This window comes from Alexandromys fortis, unplaced genomic scaffold (assembly GCF_014885135.2).
Source record: "Alexandromys fortis isolate MF-2015 unplaced genomic scaffold, M_Fortis_MF-2015_v1.1 scaffold_24, whole genome shotgun sequence".
Taxonomy (NCBI): domain Eukaryota; kingdom Metazoa; phylum Chordata; class Mammalia; order Rodentia; family Cricetidae; genus Alexandromys; species Alexandromys fortis.
Genome location: NW_026067906.1, coordinates 8,386,167 through 8,412,569, shown reverse-complemented (window position 1 = coordinate 8,412,569; position 26,403 = coordinate 8,386,167). Strand labels below are relative to the sequence as shown.

The following is a 26,403-nucleotide window of genomic DNA, read 5'->3' as shown; positions in this document are numbered from 1 at the left end:
GGGAAATGGGAGGCAGTGGCGGAGAGGAGTCAGAAATCTTTAATAAATAAATAAATAAAAAGAAAAAAAGAAAAAAATTACAAAGTTATTTTTATTCTATCTAGTTTGCTTGATACCTGGAAGGAATGAGTGAAATAGACAATGTAAAATTTCTAAGCACAATTTAAAAAATCACACTTAGTATCCTTTCGTGGTCGCTCCCACCCCACTCACAGGGACATGTTTTTACTTCTTGTAGATGAAGACATGGTTACTCCATCAGATGTGACTCCAACAACAGGTTTGGAATGTGAGGTATGGCTGTGTGTTTCTTTCAGCGGCTCATTGTTTCTATAGCACTTACACTAGTCTGTGTATCATTGTACAAACACTAACTCCCTTTGGCACAGTATCCAGTTATTTGCTAAAAGAGAAGCAGGATATACATTGCTTGTTTGTAACTGTAACTTCATTGTGTGTGTGTGTGTGTGTGTGTGTGTGTGTTTGTGTGATGTTTGGGCATGCATGCTCACATATGTGTATCATGTTAAAGCCAGAAGACAACTTTAGGTCTTGATCCTCAGGACTCATCCACCTTATTTTTTGACAGAGTTTCTCAAAGACCTGGATCTTGTTGAGTAAGATGTTCTGGTTGAACAACGAGCCCAGGCATCTACTGTCTCTGTCTTTGCAGCTCTGGGTTTACAAGCGTGCACCTCCTACATGGCAGGCTTTTTAGCAGGAGTTCTAGAGCCTGAAGTCAAGTTTTATGCTTGAAAAACATATTATTCAATATGTTTAAAAAGTAAATTTACTTATTATTGCATCTCTATGATCCACAATTGTGCTCTCTTAACTAGTTCAGATCATTCTTACTAATTGATTTCTGATGGCAATAACAAAATCAAAGTCATGGTTAAGTAAGAACTTAAGAAAATCTCCTTGATAATTTGTTCTATTCTAGTTTGAATGTTTGAAAAAAGAAAAAAAAAAACTCTTGCCTAAATGTCTGATACTTCTGATCTCAAGTGAGTGTTAATGTCAATCTTAAGTATATATTGACTATTACAGAGATGGTCTGACAACAAGTTGGAGCTAATTCTGAATTATCTTTCAAAAGGTTTTTGTTAATTGCGTGCATACTTATGAGAACAATGTGAATGTGAAATTTAAACCCCAATGAAAGCATTAGTTAAGCTTGCGAACTTAACTGGTTTTGCCCTTCTGTTATCAGCCTCAACAGTTTGATCCTGTTTACAACTGTAGCCAGTACATCTGCCTTAATATGGAATGGACCTTTTACAACTGGTCGCTGAACTGCCCAAAGGACTTGGAAATGCCGGATTGTGGATTCCGGGGGTGGCCTGTTCAAGTGAACAGTGATATATGCTGTCCCGAGTGGGAATGTCCCTGTGAGTTTGTGTTTCTCATATGGTGAACCGTGTCTCTGAATCAGAGAACAGTGTTGGGGTTTTTGTTTTGTGTTTTGTTGTTTGTTTTGTGATTATCCTGTCAACACACACACATACACACACACACAAATGAAAAACACAACATGAGAGTAGCGGGGGGGTTGGGAAGAAGTTATATTTTTAAGAGAGAAATTAGTTCTAAAATTCAAATAGTAGTTTTAAAAACTTGCACTCTGCACGGTTTTGTCCTAGGTCGGTGCTCCATGTTGTCAGAGCTGAGCATCATCACATTTGATGGAAACAGTGCTGCCCTGTCCAGCAAGGCTTCTTACGTCCTAGTAAGAATCCCCGGGGAAATTGTAGTTGTTCACATTGAAAAATGTTCCATGAATCAGGTACGTTATCACCCATCTTGGGGTCATTTCTTCCTAAATCTGTAGCTCATTGTAACATCCTGGATTCCACAGTGATAAAATACTAAATGAGACTGATCCCTTAGTATTGAAACAAAGGAAGTTTTCATGGAAAATTATTCATCATAGATTTGTAATATTACTCTGATGGTTTTGAAGGATAATCAGTGCATTTATTTTAAATGCGTGTCTTTCTTTATTCCCCCAGAATGGAAATGCCCTTAAAAAACCAGTGAGTATCTGTGAATAATTTTGTAGACTCCTTTTGCTTGTCACTAAAACTATTTAACGTCATAAAATTTTAATTTGTTTTCAAATAAAGGCTTCTTTCGGAAGAATCTCAGGACTTTGTTTTAAGAAGCTAAATGTGACAATATCTACACACAAAATACTCATTAATAGAGCAGCAAGAAAGGTAAGAGCATGCAATTAAGATATGTTCTCACATGGGATTAGAGGAAGAAATTATGAAAAATAATCATCTCTGCAAAAGGAGAATTAGATATGTGTGTATTTTTTTGTTGCTCTCATGGAAAAGCATTTTTTTTGTCATGGAAAGTTAAAAGATGTGTTTCTTAGTTTGGTATTTTCCCTCCATCTATGTGAAGGCATTTCAAATAGTTACCCTCCATGGGACTGATGGGAGGCCACATTACACCTGCTGCGCACTCTCCGATGATGTGTGAGCCACCAAACTTCATCTTCCAGTGCTAAGATTCATGTTTCAAGTTAGGTGAATGAAAGGATGTGGAGAGGAAGGAAGAGAGTGTAGAAAACAGCAGTAGCAAGCACACTCCAGGGAAGAGCCCTAGGAGAAAGGCAGACTGATGGCTCGTTTGGGAGCGTTGACACCACTCTATTTTAATGAATAAGTACTAACTTAAAAATAAAAATAACATATTCAAATTTATTCTGATAACATAAACAAAGCAATGAAATGCTTGAAAGGAGTTGAGTGACTTTTTTTTTGAGTTGAGTGATTTTATAGGAAAAGATATAATCTGAGGAATCTGTTTAGCATGTAAAATTGAATTGTCCTGAATAAATTGGAGCATGGGGACCTTGAGAGAGGGTTGAAGAGGAGGGGAGAGACAGGGAGGGGAGCAGAGAAAAATGTAGAGCTCAATAAAAATTAATAAAAAATAACTTAAACAAACTGACTTGTCAGATGAATACATCATTTAGATCTAAATGGCTCAATCTAAAAAATAAGGAAAAATGTACAAAGGTTTTGCTTTACATGGATGGCCTACTATCTTGCTTTCTAGACACAATTACTGCATTGCCACAATTCCCTAGATTCTATGATGTAATTAATATTAAAATGAATATAAAATAAGATAGTAAAAGAGTTTAACTAAGTAAAACTTAAAATATGCAGGTATGGTAATTTTTAGATGATAGCACTTGCATTTTTTATTTTGATAGAACTTGATAGAGTATATAGTAAATAGCCTCAAATATAGTAAATGCTATTATTTTGAGCATTTGGATAGAGGGGATTATTATTTTTATCCTCAGTTGAACATATTCCTGGACAATTGCTGGTCATTTGTTAAATTGATATCCAGCTATTAACACTATTATTTGAGACGATACAGCACTGATACCAATATGAATTAACCTGCAGTTGTGTGGCTTTTGTATTATTGTCTGGTGATTGAAAAATAGGAGGTATAGGGATTAAAATTATGAGCGATATATCAGAGAAATACAGAAAGAAAGTGATATACTCATAGAGGGGGTCAAACAGGCCTATGTGGAGGAGATGAATCCTGAGGTCTTAAAGAATGGGAAGAAAGCAGAGAGTAGAAGAGGCAACAGGATTAGGGTCCAAAGATGGAGACCCAGAAGATTGCTGAGAGAGTTAACTACCAAAATGCTATTACTTATAGCTCATGGTTCTATATCATGGTAATGACCTCAAATCACTGTTTTTTTTTTTTTAAAGTATAATCTCCTTGGGCTGTCTACATTAAAATATCAAGTAGACATGCTGAAAATTAAGTTCAGAATCTCAACAAAACCAAAAAAGCAGAATCACTGAGATTCTTAATCTTTGTTAAGTTTGAAAGATGATTCTTCTGAACATTATTACTCTTGAATCTTGGGTTAGAAGAAAAAGGATCTCTGTCTTAAATTAATACTAGTAAATCATGGTCTGGTCATCATGTTGAGGGAATCAGACTAAAGAAAATACCTGAAACAAATTTACTTTTCAGGAAGAGTAAAATGCAAAGAGAGAATACTGAATATATCAAGGCATAGCAAAGGGTCAACAAGAAGACTAGGAGTTATCAGAAGGTGTAGGGTGGCAGAGAAGTAAACTTTCACACACTAAAAAACCCTATATTATATAAAAGACTAATTTTATTTTCTATATTTTAAGAAAATTTCTCCTAAGGGCTACATGTATGTTATTCTAGGTAGATGTGGATTCAATTGTCGTGCCTTTGCCCTTTTCAAGTCAAGAGCTGTTCATAGAAGATTCTGGCACCATGTATGTGATTACTACTCCTGCTGGGTTAGTCATAAAGTGGGCTCACCTTACAGGAATCATAGACATTCACTTCGGACCCCAGTTTAACTTGTCATCCTATACAGAAGGACTCTGTGGTGAGTTCCGATGTTGATATCTCTTGTTTTCTTATGTGTTTTCCTTCTTACATACATTGTTTTGGACACCCATGGCCCACTTTTCAGATTGAGATATGATGGTCATGCTTAATTCTGCATGAGAGTACTTTAGAAATCAATGACTTTCAACAAAAACTAATAAAGTAAGGAAAAGTATTTCAAGTTAGATATTCAATTTAAATGCACATTTGTTGTATCTTACTACACTATGTATTAGTCATCATTACAGAACATTCTTAAGTTGTTAGGTATATTTTAATTCACTTAATTTTAGCCTGCATTAATATATTAGTCCCAGAGTTATCTTAATTTATGCGATTAAAACACAATGTATAAAGATTAAAGGCTTTTATATATTTGTTTCTTTCTTACATTTGAGTGTCTGAAAAATGAGAAAACATAAGCCATTTGTTAGAGTTAAGTGTTCTGAATATTCATGCAATTTTTATCATAAAATGTATGCTTCATGTTCACCATTATGCCTAGACTTAATTTTATAATATTCAACACACACACACATGAAATTATAAGTCAAACTGGACATATCTGCAGCCATATAACAAAAGTTTGAAATTACTAGATCTGTTGTGTCTTAGGAAAGTACAGTATAAGGGCCCTTTCACCATGTGATCTAAACACAGTATTATATTTTTTGGAACTGAATTTATATTAATATTTTGTTAAATATGGTTTATATATTTCTTCACCTACCAAGAATATTTAACATTAAACTTAACACAAACGTCTGTGATTATTTAAGATTATCATTCTCAAAATAGTTATTATTGAGTGTAAATAATAGTTCATTAGTTATTGAGTAATAAACCCAACTTTGAGACTTCATAATCATTCCTAGGATCTATCTTTTCTATGTAGTATGTTTTTTATTTGATTTTCACGATATTTTGCTCTTGTGAAGCCAGTCATTTGGCTAACTAGATTCTAAATAAACAGTGTAGGTCAGAGACTAGAGTTACAATTGTGCTAGTCACAGATCATTGCCTAAGTACATAATTACTGTGGTAGATATATGGTTAATTAAAGTGATGTCTGTGTTTCATCAAGACTGCTAGTCTGGGTGCTGGCTGAAGAAACTAGTCAAAAAGAGTGAGGCCCAAACTGAGAGGATGCCAGATGGAACACCATTATTATATTTTTTTATTCATTTATTAAAGATTTCTGTCTCTTCCCCCCCCCCACCGCCTCCCATTTCCCTCCCGCTCCCCCAATCAAGTCCCCCTCCCTCGTCAGCCCAAAGAGCAATCAGGGTTCCCTGCCCTGTGGGAAGTCCAAGGACCACCTACCTCCATCCAGGTCTAGTAAGGTGAGCAACCAAACTGCCTAGGCTCCCGCAAAGCCAATACGTGCAGTAGGATCAAAAACCCATTGCCATTGTTCTTGAGTTCTCAGTAGTCCTCCTTGTCCGCTATGTTCAGCGAGACCGGTTTTATCCTGGGCTTTTTTCAGACCCAGGCCAGCTGGCCTTGGTGAGTTCCCGATAGAACATCCCCATTGTCTCAGTGTGTGGGTGCACCCCTTGCGGTCCTGAGTTCCTTGTTCGTGCTCTCTCTCCTTCTGCTCCTGATTTGGACCTTGAGATTTCAGTCCAGTGATTTTTTATTTAGAAGTTTTTTTTTTTTCATTTTACATAACAATCAGTTCCCCCTCCCTCCCCTCCTCCTGCTCCTTCCTACCCTTTCCTCACCCAACCTCCCATCCACTCCTCAGAAAGTATAAGACCTCCCATATGGGGAGTCAACTAAGTCTGGAATACCAAGTTGAGGCAGGACCAAGCCCCTAGTATCACAGTTGAGCAAAGTATCAGTCCATAGGAAATGGACTCCAAAAAGCCAGTTCATCCTGGTCCCACAGCCATTATTTGCATCAAATTCTTCATAGTATTGCGAACCCCTTGCATGGTGGTTAGAATGAAAACATTTTTGAAAATGCATTTAAAGCTAACACATAGTTCTGCTATTACTTCTCATTATAAAAGTTTAGATGTAAAGAACCGAGACTACTTTGATGTATGAAGTTATCTAGAGAATCTAGTCGTTATTCTTGATGATATTCCTGTCTTGGGATTATAGTTTGATGTTTAAAGAAAATGTTTAATTTACATGTTTTATTGAATAAAGTCCCAAGAATTAAGAAAAATGACAGTTTAAATTAGGGTGGGATTTGGGCGAGGTTTGATTAGGGCCCTGGGAACATTTCTCTATGCTGGCTTTGGCTGTAAACTCCACTGTTGAAGAGTAAACTAATTTGTCTGGCCTTTCTCAAAGAAGCTCAAAGCTAGAGCATGCCAACAAGTTTGAATACTTTGAAAAAATAGTATCTCTCGCCACCAATCCTAGTTCATACACTGACAGTGATATCCTAATATTGAATACATCTTTGTTCCTCAGGTGACTGCTATCAACTGCCTGATTTTGGCTGGATTGTTTATGATCTGTAATTTATAATTTGTCTAGATTATACCATTTAGTTTCTTTCCTCATTGCTGTTATATGATATCCCAACAAAAGTAATTTAAGGAAAAGTATTTATAGTAAAAATATAAAGGGAAACTGATTCATAGTTGAAAAATATGGTATCCCATGGCAGGGAAATCAGGACAGCAGAAGTTTGAAGCATTGGGCTGTGTTATACTCACAATCAGGAAGCAGAGAACCATGAATGTTTATCTTTATTTTTCTTTCTATTAAGTCTAAAACCCAAGACCTGGGACTGGTGCCTCCCACTTTTAGTGTGGATCTTTCTACTTCAGTAAACCCAGTCCACATATTTCCTCACAGACATGCACAAAGGCTAGATAATCCCTCAAAGGTCTGTCCATAGATTGACTCATAGATAATTCTACATTCGCTCAAGTCAATAGTTAGCACTATTTATTTCCTTCATATTCACTTAACATATATATTTAATAAAAAAGACATAATTATAAAGTGTCTATTAATGCCAAATTTAAGGGATAACCAATTCAGATGCTTATAATTTCATTCAAATCAATTTGTTTAAAATCAAGTATTAAAGCCAATTGAGTTGGTGATAATGAAGGTTTTTGCCATCTAAAAGCTGCATGTAATTTCAAGGAATTTGCAATGACGACCCAGATGATGACCTCAGGATGCAGAATGGCACCATTATTACCAACATGGAAGACATAGAGTTATTTATCGGAAGTTGGGAAATTGAGAAATCATTTGAAGTCACAATGAGAAGACCCGTTAGGAATTGTACTGAACATGATTGCAGCCATTGCATCGAGTTATTGAACAGAGATGTTTTCATTCCGTGCCATGACAAAGTAAGTTACAAGCAGCCAGAAATGAACAGTTGCATTAGAGTTTCTGAGAGAAAGAAAAGCCCTAATCTTCCATTTCTGCTGTGCTATTCTACTGAGAATAGCTTCTCTTTGGTCTTTCCGTCTGTACATCTGAAGTTTAGAAATGTTTAATCTTCATAAACTTATAGAGACAGGAAGGATAATGGTAGATTTTTCCTCCTATGCTTTGTTAGAATTGTATAACTTTCAGGGAAATGGAATTTTCCCATGAATAAATTCCTCTAGCCGAAATAGATCAATGGTGCTTGATAACCTTGTGTAAGAGTTAAGACAGTGAAGTTTTAATCGATTCTTATGATGCTGTCCTCTAGTGTAAATAACACAGCCATCACTTGATCAATTTGATTGATTTTTGTGTGCCCTTGTTTCCTCAGTTTATGAACCTCCCTCCTCATTCTCTTGCTTTCTTAGTTTACGTGATTAGTAGATAGTTTCAGAGATCCATGTCAATAAAAAAATTTTCTTGTTAAAGAGGAAAGGACAAACTAGTACAAAATTTGGTAAGCCATTTTCACTAGCATGTATTAGAAACTGTGCTAGAATTCTGTGATGCACAGATAAGGTCCTCTCTGTGCCTCTAGTTTAAAAGAGGAGGGATCGTGAACTGATATTTACAATACATGGTATAGAGATACGTATGAGTTCAGCTTTAGAAAAGCCTTCAGGAAGATTCACACAACTGAGCCATCTAAAACCACATATTGCCAAACAAGGGAGCAGGGAGAGAGAAAGATCTCGACACTGAAAGCAATGTGGATAAGAGAATATTTGGTACAAAAGTCCATGCAAGGAGAATACTGAGGCATTTTGGTGTAGTGTATGCAGGTGAAGGGCAGTCTAGGGAGAAGAACGAGGAAGTTATAGTTCAGAAGAAACCCATGTGGATAACCTTACTAGGCAGGCAAACATATTCTACAGTCATATTTTAAATGCATGCACATAAAAGTGAACACACATGCACTTTCTTGTTATTTAAATCTGTTTTAAAGCATCATCACTTCTTTTCCTTTATAAATTCTTTTTTGGGGGGTATGGTAAAAATGGTTTTGAAAAATTGAGGTTTAAGAGAAACTTTGATGACATTAATTTACTGCTCTGAATATTTTAACTTCGTTGAAGTCGGGTCTCACTATGTAGCTCTGGCTAACCTGAACTTGCTATGTAGATCAGGCTGGTATCAAACGCGTCAATCTTCCTGCCTCTGCACCCCATGTGCTGGCACAAAAGGAATGCTCTTACCTGATTTTTCAAATAGTTTTGGGTTAGCTCATGGCTTTTGGGGAAGTTAAACATGACAGATTTTTTTTATATGGTAAAATGCATCTCTAGGTCTCACCATGGGATTTTTGTGAAAAGATGTGGATCAACTACACCTATCTCTGGAGCTATGAATGCGATGCGATCTCTGCATATGCGGCTCTGTGCAACAAGTTTGATATCTGCATTCGGTGGAGGACACCTGACTATTGCCGTGAGTGACCGCTAGCACAGGGATGTCTTCTAACCATTCTAGAGCATCCTCCTCTTCCCAATCCTTTCTCCATTTACTTTGAGTCACAGAATGACTTAGGAAATCAAACGTGAATGGAAAATGAAAACAAATATCACCGTGCAAGAGTTGTCACTGAGTTTCAGAAATAAGAGGGAATTTGGCTCTGTATCCTTCTCCTGTTCCCCTCTTGGTGTGTTACCAGAGGAATCTCCACTCTTGATTCATCATGAACATCTAGCATCTCCAGTTTTGCTAGACACGCTGAAATTTTCCCCATCAAGACTGTACCAATTTATACCACCTCCCACAAGCTGAATATTCATTTTTGAACAGTGTGACTTTTTATGAACAGTAGAAATCAACAAAAATTATTAAAACATCATTTAGAAACTGCTCAGCAATGCTTCTTTTGACAGTAAATGATTAAACCTCCATAGGCAGTTCTCTCTCTCTCTCTCTCTCTCTCTCTCTCTCTTAGTTTGAGTTACATATTTAAGGAGTGTTTCCATAATTATCTTGCAGAGAAAATGAGAAATTGTATCTTTTCTGGCTGCAGTAGTTTTGTAATAGTCGACTCCATATATTTATGTGAAAGAGACTTAGACTGGAAATTAGAAATATATATTTGATATGAATTAAAGAAACCCTTTCAGCTACAACACTGAATACCATCTAGATACTTGAAGGATGCCTTTGAAGTCACCAGGCTTATGTTATTTGTTATGCAGTAAATGAAAAATAATCTTTAAAGTGAAACCATGTGAAATTTGTATCTGCAATGCAGGCTGACTGCTCTCTCTCGACCAGAATTCACGTAGATTACATTGGTTATTAGCAAATTCTGTCCTTTATTGCCGACAGCTTTGAGCTGCCCAGAGGGAAAGGAATACCAGCCCTGTGTGAGGCCCTGTGAGGCAAGAACGTGTCTCAATAAATGGTTCTATGGGCACTCTTCCTGTCTGAATTTGAGAGAGGACTGTGTGTGCAAGAACGGAACCATTCTTCACCGGCCAGATAAAACCCTGTGCATCCCAGAGCGAGAATGTGGTAAGGACCCAAGTGCAAAGTGATTGCCCAGGAATCCAGCCATCACACGTGTACAATATCTTTTAAATATTGGAAATATATGCTGAGGGAAACTCATCAAAGATGGCCCAGGTGTTGGAAAGGAAACGAATTTGTAATTTGCTTTTAATATGGATTGAGTTGGAGTTAGAATTAGGATATTTGATAATGATGGTCCTCAATCTTTACTTGTGTGTATGTTAATAACTAGGAAAGAGCAAGGCAAATTAAAAATTAAAAGTAATTTGTGGGGTCATTTTAAGGTCTAATTATTTTTTCTGTGGTGGTTCACTTTTGCCTCTGTGATTCTGAGGCTGTGTATGGAGAAATTAACAGGACTTAGTCCCTATGGTTATAACACGAAAACATAAAATAGTTAGAAAAAACATTTTTTGCATTCAGTGTCTTAAGAAATTAAGAATGCAGGAAATGGTAGATAGCAGTATTATCTAGGGGGAAACACTTAACTACTCTATGTTCATATTCAAATTATTTTTGGCATATTTTCCTTATGATTGTGACTGATTAGAAAAGCGCAGAATTCTGAAAGTTGCAACACAGCACCTTGTCAGTCATTTGGGTCTTAAACCATGGCAAAAAGAAAAGGAATTTTGCTAATGATTAAATGGAAGGACAGGTAGAACAGAAATGTAAGGATACTTTGAGAAACAGGTTTGTGACAGCCAGTAAGGAAAGTGCCCGTGGAAGGTTGTAGAAAATAAAAGTCTTTTCTGTGGACTTCATATCAACTTCGGTTAAAGAGTAATGCAATGTACTAGCTGAAGAAAGAAGCAGAAGACTCTGAGACAGTATAGATTCATGGCCTGCATTTTTATTGGTGGAAGAGTAATGATCCAAAATTTAAGACGTCATGACTTGACTTGCTGTAGTGCCCAGGTTGTAAATGACATAACATCGTTGATCTTTTAAAGTGTGCACTGACAGGGAAGATCAACCCCGCAGTGCTGGGGAGATTTGGAATGGGGGCGTTGATGAGTGTGCCCTCTACAAATGTCTGGAGGATGGAAGCATTATTCCGATAGAGCCCATCTGTGAAGAAGAGCCCTCCCCGATCTGTGAACGAGAAGCTGAAGTTGTCATGCGCATTGTTGATAAGTTGACCTGTTGCTCTAAAGAAGTTTGTGGTATGTGGATAAACTTGAGCCTTGTAGATATGCATGCCAATGACTGTGAAAAACACGGCAGGCTAACTATGAAGTACTTCCATAAATGCCATTTTCTCAAAGCAGGTTATAAAATTCATGTTAAAATACTTGCCAGTAACTATTAATAATATTCAGAAACTTATGACAAAAGGTAGGGCTCTGAACCTCTGATTCATGACAATAAAGGATGCAAGAAAATCCCAGAGGATCCTTAGAGCTGGTGCAATCCCTTACACAGCCAGTTGGGTGCCTGTTGGGCTTCATTGGAGTGAACACACATTTGGTGGAGCCAGTTCCCCACTCTGAGATGGCAGCATAAGACTCCAGTTGGGCTCACTGCTACTGTAACACTCTCCGGCTTATTTCTAGGCTGTGACATGACTTTGTGTGACACAACCATCCCAATATGCACGGGTAGTCAGAAGTTGATGGTTGGCTATAGTGCTCTTTCTTGCTGTCCACAGTATGAATGTGGTAAGTCAATCTATTAGGGAAAATAAAGCTCACTGTATGTTCTAAATAGCCGAGGAGGCTTCCTTCCTCTGGGTCTCTATGGTTGGAATTTATTGTAAAAGATCATGAAGTTGCTAATTGCTAAAATGCCTTTTATATTAAGATTGTCACTCAATTCAGAGAGACAAAAGCAATAGTCTCATTTTAATTTACCCGTTGTTTCACTCATACAAATTTTCAAATGTATTTGTGATTCTGCAGAGTGTGATACAGTGAAATGTCCCAACATTTCAACACCAGATTGCAGAGAAGACCAGTTTATGCTTCAGGTTCAACAAGGAGAACCCTGCTGTTTCTACCCTTTCTGTGGTGAGTTCTCTAGAGATAATTGTTGCAAGAAGAGAAAGGAATTGGGGAGCATCTATTTGCCGTGACTCTCATGGGACTCGTGGCAAGCGGTATTATGGTATCTTGTAGTGATTGCTCTGAATAAAATTGATAGAAAGTAGAGGACATCATAAATGACTCTCAATAATGGTATAGCCAGTACTTATCCCATCAACAAAACTATGTGTACCTCTCCAAACATGATCCAAATAATAGAATATGGGCTTTTTTTTTGATGATACTTTTTTTTTAATTGAGAATAAGAAAAAAAAAGTTTCTGCCTCCTCCCAGCCTCCCATTTCCCTCCCCCTCCCCCCACTCTTCTCCCCCTCCCTCTCTAATCCAAAGAGCAGTCATGGTTCCCTGCCCTGTGGAAAGTCCAAGGTCCTCCCCCCTCCGTCCATGTCTAGGAAGGTGAACATCCAAACTGGCTAGGCTCCCACCAAGCCGGAACATGAAGTAGGATCAGAACCCCTTGCCATTGACCTTGGCTTCTCATCAGTCCTCATTGTTCGCCATGATCAGAGAGTCCGGTTTTATCCCATGCTTTTTCAGTCACAGTCCAGCTGGCCTTGGTGAGCTCCCAATAGATCAGCCCCCACTGTCTCAGTGGGTGGGTGCACCCCTCATGGTCCTGACATCCTTGCTCTTGTTCTCCCTCCATCTGCTCCTCATTGGGACCTTGGGAGCTCAGTCCAGTGCTCCAGTGTGGTTCTCTGTCTCTATCTCCATCCATCACCAGATGAAGGTTCTTAGCCAAGAGGATAATGAGGCAAATATCTATCTTTTGAAAAGAAAATTTAGTGTGGGCTAGTCTAGAAGACTCAACTAGAATAATATATAAGTTATTAACTTAATGTCTATGTACCATCTATGAACTATGATGATTTCTAGAAAGCATAGGAGAATAAGACACATCTAGGAAGTACCCAGCACAAAGCATTATGTTTGTTCAACTAGAAAGTTAATAATAAGGAAAACTCTTTCCCCCCAGCTCAAGAGAATCATCATACCAGTAATCAAGACATCTCCTCAAATTCTGTTGTTTCCTTGACTGCATGTGCCTGGATTAAGTTCCCACAATGATTTAAGGGCAAGTGCAAGAGTCAAGAGGAAGAAGAGATGTCACCTCTGTCTGTATCTCATTCTAGTGTACCACCATTTCTCATTGAAATTCCATTGAAAGAGATTCCGATAATCAGGCAGGGGTTTTCCCAAATAGTAACTGGTCAGGATTCGGCTCATTTATTAATAGTCTTTGTAAGAATTATGTAGATGAGTCATTTGTCAGAGTCATTCAGAAAATTATCACATCTGGAGGTAGTTATGAACAAGTTCCTCCCACACTGTTCAACCATAAGAGGGAACAATCAATGGTAGAAAAATAAGGTAATTCCAAAAATATCAATCAATTTATGAACTATGATATCAATTAATCAGCACTATGAATTTTGCTTTCAATAAGAATAAATTCTGGGAAAAAATGGCTTATATTTCTGATAAGATATCCTCTTTTGCATTGTGCTTGTAAAAGTATAAAGATAGTAAAGAGCTATGTGTTATTGTCCTACTTTCCAAAGAACAATATTATACTCAGTTTTGGTATAGTTGATAATCTGAACTAATCGTTAACTTGATTTTAGTTTAATATGGCTTTGGCTTCTTGTTTGCTCTTCAGTGTGTGAAGCATGCACCGAACCAGCTCCACAATGCGCTGATGGAGAATTCCTCACAGTGGATCTGAATACGACACATTTGTGCTGTCCACAGTACTCTTGTGGTAAGGCCATCTGAACTAATTAATATTTTAATGTGTCAACATAAAGTCCAAAAAGAGATAGATGTTTAAGAAGTCCAATGGTGCTGTTAACTTAGACCCCTTTGTCAGGGCTTTTCACGGGATGAGCTGGGCTAGATCAACTAATGATGGCTGAACCCATGCTAGCCATAGGAGCACATGGCAGCGAGAAGTAGAAGAAACCCTGGGGACTAGAAATCCTGTTTTGCCTTGGTAATGACAGCAAGCTAACTAGGACTGGCAAGTCTATGCGATCCATCTTTTCATCTTTCCCCATTTGATTTTTCTTCCTAGTGTGTGAGCCAAATCTTTGTCCTCCACCGTTACTCAACTGCGCAAAAGATACGGATCTGGTGGGAAAAAATGTATCTGGACAGTGTTGCCCAAACTGGCAGTGTGGTAACTCATTTCATATCTTAAAGTTTTGCAACGATGAGCTGATGTATTTTGACTCAGGTGAACATGTTGGTTTTTTGCCTTGTAGAGTGCAACTGTGAAAATCTTGTCATGCCAACTTGTGAAGTGGTAAGAATGTATATTTTGATTGCCTTATTGTGTTGTTCAAATTAGTATCTTCTCTCTTGATTGTTCTCATTTCTGAATTATTAAAGATTCATGGAATTTTCCTTGTTATATTATATTGATGTGGATGGAAATAATGACATTGTATCATTATACTTAACCTTTTATAGTTTATTAAAGAAAGTGACCCTGCAAGGTGTTGCAGGCTTTAATACTAGCACTTGTGAGGCAGAGTCTGGTGGATCTCTGTCAGTTGGAGGCCAACATGTCTACATAGTGAGTTCCAGGCCAATCAGGGTTACATAATAAGATCATTAAAAAAATGACGTATAAAATATATTATACTGCAATGCAAAAATATTTAACAGACAAATTAATCTACTAACATTATGTCAGTGAAGGTCTCAGTCATTAAAAGGAAGTAAACTATTTAAAAAAAAGCTGTTTTACCATCGAAAGGCTTAAATAATTCTTCCAGAAAATGCACTTCTAATACATACTTTATAGTAGAGAAAGAGGTTCAAGTATGTAACACTGCATCTCTTCTGGAGTTATCTGTGAGTATATAAAAAGAAAAATTTCAAGAGTTTTATGTTTTAAGGCAACAAGGTTGACATAGTTATTAACAGAGTGTGACCAGTGTATGATACTTTGTATGCCTTTCATCAAATACCTACCTTCATTCCGTGCTCTTAGGTTTTAAAAAGAAGATAAGTTCCTACCTTCATTCATTTATCAGAGCAGATATTGTCTTCCACAATGAGATTATGCTTACATTTTCCTCTTTTTTTTATATATACTCTCAGCCCATTCAGACATCCGAAACCCAAGTTTTTGTTGGAAAACACATGAGGAGTAGCATCAAGCAATGGATGTCTCTATTTTATTTTCACTCTCATTTAACTTAACATTTTCTCAGACGACGTCATCTATAGTTTACACAGAATGCTGGGGAGTTACAATAACTTTCATAGTAGTTACTTTTCTCATAACCAAATGCCAGGAAAGAAGTGACTTAAGAAAAGATTTGGCTTCGATGTCCAGGAGATATGCCCCTTGATGTAGGGAAGGCTTGGCAGCAGGAGAGGGAGGAACTAGGAGCATTATTTCTGCAAATTAAGTTTAGTGCTCAACTGGTTTCTTCCCTTTTCTTACTTATCCAGTCTGTGATACATTCCATGGTATCATACTACTCTCATTGAGGCTGTGTCTAATCTTCACTAGCAATACCCTCATAGGCAAGGCCAGGGCAGCATCTCCTAAGGTATTTTCCTGGTCATGTTGACAAGGAAATTTAGCTACCATAGATTTTATATGAAGTTTTCATCTTATTTGTGTTTGTATTACAAGCACATTTGAATAAAAGTAGGATTGTGACTTCTATGTCTCTCAGGTTCGTACTTAAAATCAAATCTTCAGGAACTAAATTTTTATATCATTTCATAAATAAGAAAGTTGAGACTTATAAGGGTAAATGATTGATTGCCAGGATTCAAAGGGTGTGTGTGTGTGTGTGTGTGTGTGTGTGTGTGTGTGTGTATTCAAAGGGTGTGTGTGAGTGTGTGTATCTGTGTGTGTGTGTGTACTGGATTCTTGGCCAGTACTCTTGTAGCCCACAGAATATTTCAGATTAGATCTGGAGAATTCCAGTCTTGACTAATCTTACACACAGCTAGCCTTGAAGATATTTAATATCCGTTGCTTTCAGTGTAGTGTAAACCAGTTCTACAATGAAAATGGCTTCATGTCCAATTTGAAAAGTTGGGTTGTAATGAATATTGAAAGGGTAGGAGATATGAGAACCACTGTGCACTGCTCGGGGTGATGGAAAACTGTGCACGCACTTTCAATAGCAGTGTCTTAGATCACTGGGTTAGACTGGGTCTTGGACCATTTGGTCCAAGAACTTACCCACAAGAATGAAGTGAATGCTGCACAGAAATTTGTTTTTAAATATCATACTAGCCAAAGAGTAAAAACAACCCAAGACTATAGAGTTTACTACTAACCTTAAAGACCTGTGATGCTTATGTAGGAGTAAACCATCTTATAGGATGTAATGTTAAGTAAATAATAACGATGTATTCTGTGGGTGGAGTTGGATCCCTAAGAGATAAATCTACCTATAAATATTTGGGTATGATCTGAAAAGACATAGACAAAGAAGGGAATATTATTAAATTGAAATTTGAGCTTTTGAGGAAATACAGTGTGTAATTATGTCCTTGCTTATTAAAAATTGAAAATTTGTAGTAAGTAACTAGTATAGAAACATAAAACAGATCTCTTATTTTTATCTTTAAAGTACCATTTGCATGGTAGAATTTGATTAATAGTTTTTTAAAAAATATTTCATTAGAAAATTTTATTGCCAATTTTCTTGCAATTGTCTTTAAAGTCATAAAAAAACAAATAAATTAACACATGAAATTACAATTTATAAAATACACCAAAATATAATGTATTAGCTTTAAGAGAAATGAAGACAGTCATATGGATTTAATAGAATAAGTTCTTTACATGAAGAATCAAATTCATTTTATTAATATGATCATTTATTAAGATTAAAGGCATTGTGAAAAGGGAAATGCTTACAAGAAAACACATGAAAATTTAAGGCTGGCCCTGTGATTGCTTAGAGCAGTGGTTCTCAGCCTTCCTAATATAAATTAATATAGTTCTCATGTTGTAGTGACCCCCCACCATAAAATTATTTCATTGCTACTTCATAACTGTCATTTTGCTATTGTTAGGAATCATAATATAATATCTGATATCTCCAATGGTCTTAGGCAATCCCTGTGGAAGGGTTGTTAGATCCCTAAAGGGTTCATGGCCCACAGTTTGAGAACCACTGGTTTTGAGGATGCTAAACCGTTTCCAACGGGGCAAGGTTTGAGTCTTGGTCATGACAAAAAGTTACTAATAGCTTATACAGTACTGTTGGAATACAGCTTTAATCCTGACCACTTTATATACACTGGCCTATTTATTTCTTTCCATAATGCTAAGTGGCCAGCAGGAACATTATGTCTATTTTATAGGTGAGGGAAGTAAGGCACAAATTGGTAATGTGCAGTTGTTCATAACTAGTAAAAAGGGAGCCCCGTTGCAATCCTGTTCCTGAGTTGGCTACTAGACACAAGCCTAGACTCATTGCTTTTACTCTACGTGCACGTCATAGCTGCCACGCTGGGATGTGGACCTAAGAGCTCTGGACTGCCTCCAGAGAGCAGATGAGCGCATTTCAGGGCTGCAAGCTTCTTTTCCTCCAAACTGCCCCCTGGAATCTCAGAATCAAACACATTCAGTAGGACTTTAAAGTCAGGATAAATTATAAACAGCATCATGCCCTCTTTCATTTATTTAATAGATAAGAAAATTGAAGTACAAAGAGATTGAATCATCTGTGCTGGGGAGATAGTTCAGTGGGTCAGCTCACTTCACAGTGTAAGGACTTGAGTTAGGATACACAGCATCCTAACTCACCTGTATCCCCTCTCCACAACAGGCAGAGTTAGAGGATTCCTGAAGCATGCTGGCTATCTAAAGAATTGATGTGTACAAGTGAGACACGTTGCCTCAGTGTATAAGATGGAGAGTGACCAAGGGAGGCACCCACTGTCCTCTGGTTTCAGCATACATGCACATTCTCAACCACACACACAAGACATACATGTGCCCATACATATGAACATGTATATTCACATACCCCCATACAAGCATTGAATAATGCACAATAACATTTTTATTGTGATTTTTTTTTCCTGAATGCTCGGCAAATTTCAGCTTACCCCTAGAAGGTTTGTGAACTATCTGGGTGAAATTGCTTGTAATGTGTATTTTCAAAAATGATCGTGATAAATCATATGACAATTTCGTTCTCATAGGGAGAATTTGCCACAATAGATCAATACTTTCAGAGTGACTGTGGATGTGTACAGTATCTTTGTGGTAAGTGTTTTCTTAAATACTTTTAAGTAATAATTGTTTCTTATTGGTGTCTGTTGCTTTGCATTTATATATTTAAAATATTTTCTTTTAGAAATATTGTATTTATATTAAGTTGATTGCCAGTATTCTAATAAACAACTCTTACTTTTCCTTTATAATATCTCAAAATGTTCTGAGAAATTTGATAAGTTGGAAAAATGAATTTTTCACCCCAGAACTGGAATTATTTTTCTAAGTCATTTTAAATATGCTATCTACACTTTGGTCTTAGCCAAAATGCCTTGAAACACTAAATCTGAGGGAAAGGGAGATTGGGGGTAGAGACTTGGGGGGAGAAAAAGGGGGGAAAATTGGTCAGTGTGTAGTATATGAGAAATGGATAAAAAATATGCTATCTAAAATTGTGCATATTTTTGCTCATCATTTTATGATTAGTATTATCATTTGAAAGCATTAAGCACTGTATTTTCCTACATTTAGTGGATTCACAGAATGTAGACTGTTTCTTCAATGGTTTAATTGTTTTAAACCATTTTAAATTTTGTTTAAAACAATTTTGGTTTAAACAATTTTGTATAAGCAAACAACAGCAAGACCTCAGACTTAGAGGCAAGAAGAGCCCTCTTCCAGCTTGCTCTAATGTGCCACCATTAATAGCTGGTGGTACATTATCCCTGAAGCACTAAGAATGGAATCGTTTCTGTTAGCATAATGATCATTAAAATCACAAAATGTTACAGAGTCCCACAATGAATGGCGCTACTATTACTGAATTAGACTCTGAATCCATCTACATCTACATTAACAGTGGTCATGATCTGTGTTCTGGAGATGGAGCAGAAATGCCTTGCTCATTCCTGAGACCTCATACTTCTGGAAGTTGCTATAAAATAAATCTTTTCAAGCATGCTAATACAAGTGATTTTACAGATTAATTTTTATTATATATTAAGGAATAGCTGTGCTATTGGTGTGGTTAATGTGGTTAAATGCACTGTTGGATTGCTAGGTATATGTACCATCTTACTTGATTTTGAAAATTTGGTTGATCACAATGAAAATCTAGTCTTAAATATAAGTTCTATTGATTGGTAAATACAAAAGATAACATTGTGTTTTTTTTTTTTTATTGACCATTCTTTAGAAAAAGATGATGTATGTGTGTTTCAAGAAGTATCAGTATTGAATCCTGGCCAATCTCTGACAAAGTATTTGGAAGGGGATTTTTGTTATACAATAGAATGTCTGGAAGATAAAGATAACAATACAGGCTTTCATACTTTTAACGTTACGATGGTGAATTGTTCAAAAGCCTGCGATATTGTAAGTATTCTTATAAGTCATTCTGGTGGTCTAGTGAGTTTAAAATTTCCAGTTAAAGAGTTTGAGCTTGTAAATGCTTTATGGGTTATACAATTGAATAGCTCCGTAACACTATAATTTTATGAGGAATCTATTTAATGCAGATTTTTGCTTTACTATGAATGGCCTTGATCTTCAAGAGTTGTGACGGAGAGCTTTCTTGCTTGGTTGACCTATGATTGTCGCACCTGTAGATGTAGGGGTTAATATCTACTTCATTTATATGCTGTCTATCTAAAGAAAACTGGTTTCTTTTAAAGTTGCTCACAGGCAGCTTTAGAAATGCTTACAGATGTTCAGAGAGAACACCTTCAGAACTAACTCATTAAGATGCTAGTATGGCTGGGTGACTAATACTGTGCCTGTTCGTTATATGCAGCACCAGATTTACATCCCATCTCTCAGCGACTATGACTGCTGTGGAACCTGTAGAAACATATCCTGCAAATTTCACATGGAAAATGGAACGTCAGTTATATATGAGGTATACATTTTTATTTTCTGTTAAAAATATCATCTGCCATACCTCTGCTCATATCGCACATCTATACACAGTGTACACCTCCCACACATTAGTGTATTTGTTGTAACTTAAACTTTTTGACACTTTTGATAATTTTGTAAAAATTTGTTTATATTGCTCCCTAAGGTAAATTTAACTTGTACTCTCACAATTTTCCAGGTATAAGAAATGAGTTCCGGGAAAGGCTGATATCTAATCAATTATGAAGATATTAAAAATTAGTATTTTATGGAGCCATTAAACTTTTAGTTTTGATATATTGGATATTGCTATTTTCTAACTTTGCATATTATTTTTTATCACCCCTGAACTTAAAGATTGTAAGTTCAATGAGGTTCATGGAAGATCTGATACCTTTTATAAGTTAAGATAGGACCTGGAGCAATGGTTCTCATCTTTCCTGATGCCGTGACTCTTTAATACAGTTCACCATACTCATGTTGTGGTGACCCCAACCATAAAATTATTTTTGTTGCTACATCATGGCTGCAGTTATTCTACTGTTATGAATCATAATGTAAATATTTTGAATTATTCTGATATGCAGGATATCCATATCCCCAAATGAGTTTTAACTCACAGGATGAGAACCATCGACCTAGAGCAAAGAAAGCAATAGGAGTTCCTCCATTATGAAACCAAACACTTGCAAATGTGTTCTCTCTCTCTCTCTCTCTCTCTCTCTCTCTCTCTCTCTCTCTCTTTCTCTGTCTTTTCCATATGTGTGCATGTGTGTGATTTTGAGATACAATTGGGGAAATTTTCAAATGGAATATGCCCTAAGGAGCTCTCCATCTTGTTGTGGACTTGGTTGAATATTTAATGAATTTAGGTGTTCTAAGGAATGTAACAGATCTTGGCACGGATAGCTGTCACTTTCCTTTTCTTTCTCAGGAGGGGAGCTCCTGGCGCTATAACTGCACCATGTATGAATGTGTTAGGACCGACAAGGGAGCCACGATTCTAAACTACAGCATGGTGTGCCCTCCTTTTAACGAGACCGAATGCAAACTGGTTTGTACTTCATTATATCTCAAGAAATTCTGCGTTAACTGTAATCTAGGAAGTACCCATTAGACTCTTGTCCAAGGTCCAACAGACACTGTAGATTATTTGCTATGGTCAATGTCTTTTCTTTGCACAAATAAAATATCTGTTGCAGTTCTTTAATTTGCTATTTTGAATTTAAATTTGATGTTCTATGAATGGATCATTTGCTGTCTCTAGGTTTTACACAGATATTGAAGAATAATTGAAAATTCCTTTGGACAGCAAACCCAGACTCCCTTCTAACATAGATAAATGTGCTACCTAATTGAGTTTTACCTTGTTTTCTTAGACAAACATATAGATATCTTGTGTCATTAATGCACCTTAACCTAGTGGCATTTACCTTGCTTCTCTGATACAGCCACTGGAGAACTTGGTGCTTTTCCAGATTCTATAGTTTTGCTCCATTTCACCCTCGATTTTCTAAAAGAAAAATCGATTAAGGGGAAGATTTTTAAAGGGTTATGATTTTTATTTTAAATCAAACCTTTTCCAGTGTTAATTACTTAGGCAATCAGTCAGTCAGTGAAAAACAGGGTTTATTCAGTTGCATAGAGAAAAAGCATAATCTCACAGATTTTTTTTTCCACTGTAGTCACACTCTTAATAGTGATGGTCAGCAAGCTATCACATGTACTAAAGTTATATTTAAGTTCTGAAAGATGGGGTTTGTTTGAAAAAATAAAGTATTAATGAAAAATGTATCTTCTTAACATTTTATGATATTTAAAAGTCGCACTTGGGAGGCAGAGGCAGGCGGATCTCTGTGAGTTCGAGACCAGCCTGGTCTACAAGAGCTAGTTCCAGAACAGGCTCCAAAACCACAGAGANCAGGCTCCAAAACCACAGAGAAACCCTGTCTCGAAAAACCAAAAAAAAAAAAGTTCATTCTAATTTTATAGATTAAATAATTTTTTAGAGTTGAAATGAATGACAACTTGTTAGAATAGCTTCCATTATTTTTATCTTAAAATATTTGAAGCATAAAAAATATTCCTTAAGTAGCATTTTTTAGTACTTTTTGTATGAAGGTAGAGAAAGTGCAGTTTTTGAAGAAAATATTGTTACAAAGAAATTCTTATTAGGAATTGTTAACTTTTAATTATTTTTCTATAAAGGCTTTATGATAACTGATAAAGTATTATGGGAGTTGGATTTCAATCCCAGGTTGAGAGGAAATGGATAAACACTGTGTCTTTTCCCTTTTTCTCCTTTTCCAGAATGAAGGGATTGTCAAGCTTTATAATGAAGGCTGTTGCAAGATCTGTAAGTGGGGATGGAGTCCGTGCAGAAGTAGAGTAGTTTTCATAGCTTATGTGGTTGTTGGGGTCTCTGAACAGTCTGTTCCTAAACTGTATTTGGTAAGGTCTGTCATTTAAATGCTCTTACAATGTATGATTGATAGTCCTGTACCCCACCCACCTTTTTATATTGTGTGGTGTACATAAACATTTTTATTTAGATAAATTCTCATCTCATTTTGGACATTTCTTTATTGTGGTACTTCTAAAAAAATCATAGCCTAGTATTTTCTTTAAAATTACAATAATTGTATGTGCATGGGTGTTTTACCTGCATTATGTCTGTGTAGCACATGCATGCAGTGCTTACAGAGATACAAAGATATTGGATGCCCTGGAGTTACACAATGTTGTGAGCCATCATTTGGGTGCTGGGTACCAAACCCACGGCCTCTAGAAGAGATGTCAGTCGTCCTGAGCCACTTGTTCAGTGATTTGGTGATGATGGGTGAATATTTAGTTCCATTGTGTATGAACACCCAGTCAAGTCATAGATAAGCTTTCCCCCAAAAACCAAGAAAGTGGAAAAGTTCAGCATTTCACACCTTGATGTCCATTTTACTGTGTGACTTTCTAGCCTCTAGCCTAGGATTTTCATAGGTTTGAGTTTCAAGTTCACTATGGCCTACTTTGCTTGGAGTATGCTCAATTACACAAACTTAAGTAGTTTCTGATAAGAATGACATCGAGACACCAATATGGACATTCAGGAAAGTATAGTATCTTCAGGCCATTTGAACAAATCTTTAAGTCTGTATCTTTGGAAAGTGCCAACAATGAATTATGTTTAAATCCTGTATTTACAAATTTTCATGGTCATTAGTTAGGTACCTGTAATGCGTTTTATACCTATTTTATTTACATGTTTATTTTCTTGGGATTTTGAATAATTTAAAGACTGACCTAGAATAGAGGACTATTCAACCCACCATTGTTATTTTTTAAAAATATGAACTTATATGAATAAAAAGTAGGAATTTTAAGAAGAGTTACATAGGTAGAAATTTAAAAATTATATAAATACTTTAGGTAAAGGACATAGTAAAATTTTGGTTGATAACATCATTGCAGAGGGATGGATTACTAAATACAAGCTGAAATATTTCTCAAATAAGGTTTGTGAGTATCCTGAAGAACTGAAATTCGTGAATATATAAAGATAGAATATTTATTTTGCACAAAAGTCCACTGCAATAAATTCTGGGAATCTTTTGATTTTCTACCCAAGGAGGCCAAACTTAGTTTGATAGTGTACAAACAACCCAGTTAAGTCATGGACAAGCACCCCCCCTTTAAAAAAAAACCCAAGAAAGTGAAGAAGTTCAGCATTTCACACCTTGATCTCCATTTTACTGTGTGACTTCTAGGCCTGTTATAACACGTACTCTCACAGAGGAGGTGACTTAAACACCAGAAATGTACTGTTTCAGAGATGTGGAGTCCCCAAACTTTGATGTTGGCGAGCTGCTTTCTAATGAGTTCGGTCAGAAAATAATCTCTGTCCCTGCCTCTGCGTGTGTGTGTGTGTGTGTGTGTGCGCACACACACACACACATGCTCATGCACATACATGTACACACGTGGACAAATTTTCCCTTTTATATGGACCAGTCAATCTGCATTAAAATCTCATATTCATCTCATTCTCGTCTGATTCCGTCTGTAATGGCCTTGTGACCAGATAAAAATCACATGTATAGCTCTACTGAACATAAAAAAAATTGATGGACACAATTCAAATGACAAAAATTATACTAACTGGACCTTAAGAAAAGTGGATATTTTATTTTCTAGAATCTGAAGAACCAGCAAATTCAACTGTTTTCTGTTCATTGAAAATAAGGAGTTTTTCATTCAGTGTTCTTTGAGTCACATGGGAGCTAAAGTTTGTTGATTATCTACTGTATTGGGAACACAGGAATTAAATTTAGCTGTAGAATCTAAAGAGACTTGTATTTGTATATTTATATAGTCTTACTTCTCACTCCTTTGTCAGCTTTGGAGTTTAATCTCTTCTTTCGATAGGAGATACAGACACAGTCATATTCCAAGTCAAAGCCCTTCTAATTGGCCCTATAATATCATCCTATGAGAACTAATACAGAGTTAGTATTTATTTTCTGAGGGCAGACAGGGGAATAACTGGGTTGCTAAACTGGTGAATCCTACACCAGTGTTCCTCATCCTGTTAGACATGCCCACAGCTCGTTCATAGAGGAAGGTGTAGCTTCCTGAAATGATTAGGAAATCAAGCCCCAGAAGAGGAGATAACATTAATCAAACATGGGTATAGTTCAATTCTGCCAACCTCTTTGAGTTCCAGAATAAGAGCAAACTGCTTCGGTGTCTGTCATCTGGTGGGCAAGGGAACATGAAGTAGTTGATAGTTCTTTGACCCTAGAGAAGCTTTGTTGAAGCCGGAGATCCTGAATGGCCAGGTTATGTAGCGGAGATTGTAGAATTTAGGTACTATTGCAGGTGCTATCAAACATACTTACAAAGAAATCTGCGAGGAATACACAGAAAATACCTCTAGAAATAAAATGTTCAACTAACCAGTGATGAATAATGTTGTCCCGTATATTTATTGAATTAATTTTTCCAAGGTAATTTAATTTCAGCCAGTTTTAACTACCCATCTTTCCCCAAACCAGAGTAGCTTAGCGTTACCTCTTTGAATTTCATATCAGTATGTTTGACTAAGACTTTCCTGGATAAAGTCATATGAAAATTGATAATGTAACTCCACTATTCCATAAACAAGGATAATGAACAGAATGAATCAATGACTTGCCCAAAGTAACAAAACAAGTCGATGACTGAGCGAGTTCTGAATCCTGGCCTTTGGCATCTTATTCGGGGTTTACATCACTGTCAAACATTGTTAAACATATATTCCTGGTGATATTATAATATAACTCTCAGTTACATATTGATGCATACTACTGTGTCATGAATGATTGATTATCGGTCCTTTTATTTGAAATCATGAAGATGTGGCGGCTTAGATTAATGCAGACAAATTGTGATAAGTATTTGCACAACTTTAATGGAAAACCAGACTCATGAAACCAAGGTTCCCACGGAGTACAGGAAATAGGAAGGGGCCCCGCAGCTTCTGCGCGCCCAATTTATCAGTAAACATTCGCCCGAGGCAAGCCCGCCCCCAATGGGCGGGCTTATCCCTACATCTCCCCCTTTTTGTCTAAATAAGACAGAACTAAACCAAATACAACTATAAACAATAATAACAAATAATAGATATAACAAACAATATTGAGAACAAAAGTTTTACCAGACATTCTATCACAAAGGAGTCTAAATAATGTAGAGAGTAATTACAATTATATAATCTTCAACTCCGTCAAAGATCTGAGAAGGGAATAAATATTACTTAACAAATGAGAGATATCCAAAATGTGCCATAAATGACAGAGACAACTGACTACCTGGGCAATCACCCAAATTCTCGTTCGCAATGTTGAGTCAACCAACTTTGGCTAAGGCCTAACATAACTGACATACCATTATCAAATGCAA

General features: G+C 36.6%; 1 protein-coding gene across 4 annotated transcripts in view; it reads left to right on the top strand.

The window, feature by feature from the left end:
• Otogl (otogelin like) overlaps positions 1 to 26,403 on the top strand; it is a 121,477-nt gene that overhangs the window by 90,875 nt on the left and 4,199 nt on the right. For all 4 annotated transcript variants that reach the window (XM_050135533.1, XM_050135530.1, XM_050135532.1 and 1 more), the window contains 20 exons: positions 245 to 294; positions 1,214 to 1,391; positions 1,644 to 1,786; positions 2,013 to 2,036; positions 2,127 to 2,219; positions 4,231 to 4,420; positions 7,537 to 7,751; positions 9,120 to 9,261; positions 10,144 to 10,329; positions 11,280 to 11,492; positions 11,883 to 11,987; positions 12,228 to 12,335; positions 14,032 to 14,133; positions 14,446 to 14,550; positions 14,636 to 14,676; positions 18,564 to 18,627; positions 19,772 to 19,950; positions 20,369 to 20,473; positions 21,407 to 21,526; positions 22,783 to 22,828. In XM_050135533.1, the coding sequence (XP_049991490.1) occupies positions 245 to 294; positions 1,214 to 1,391; positions 1,644 to 1,786; positions 2,013 to 2,036; positions 2,127 to 2,219; positions 4,231 to 4,420; positions 7,537 to 7,751; positions 9,120 to 9,261; positions 10,144 to 10,329; positions 11,280 to 11,492; positions 11,883 to 11,987; positions 12,228 to 12,335; positions 14,032 to 14,133; positions 14,446 to 14,550; positions 14,636 to 14,676; positions 18,564 to 18,627; positions 19,772 to 19,950; positions 20,369 to 20,473; positions 21,407 to 21,526; positions 22,783 to 22,828 (2,409 nt within the window). The remainder of the gene's footprint in view (positions 1 to 244; positions 295 to 1,213; positions 1,392 to 1,643; positions 1,787 to 2,012; positions 2,037 to 2,126; positions 2,220 to 4,230; positions 4,421 to 7,536; positions 7,752 to 9,119; positions 9,262 to 10,143; positions 10,330 to 11,279; positions 11,493 to 11,882; positions 11,988 to 12,227; positions 12,336 to 14,031; positions 14,134 to 14,445; positions 14,551 to 14,635; positions 14,677 to 18,563; positions 18,628 to 19,771; positions 19,951 to 20,368; positions 20,474 to 21,406; positions 21,527 to 22,782; positions 22,829 to 26,403) is intronic.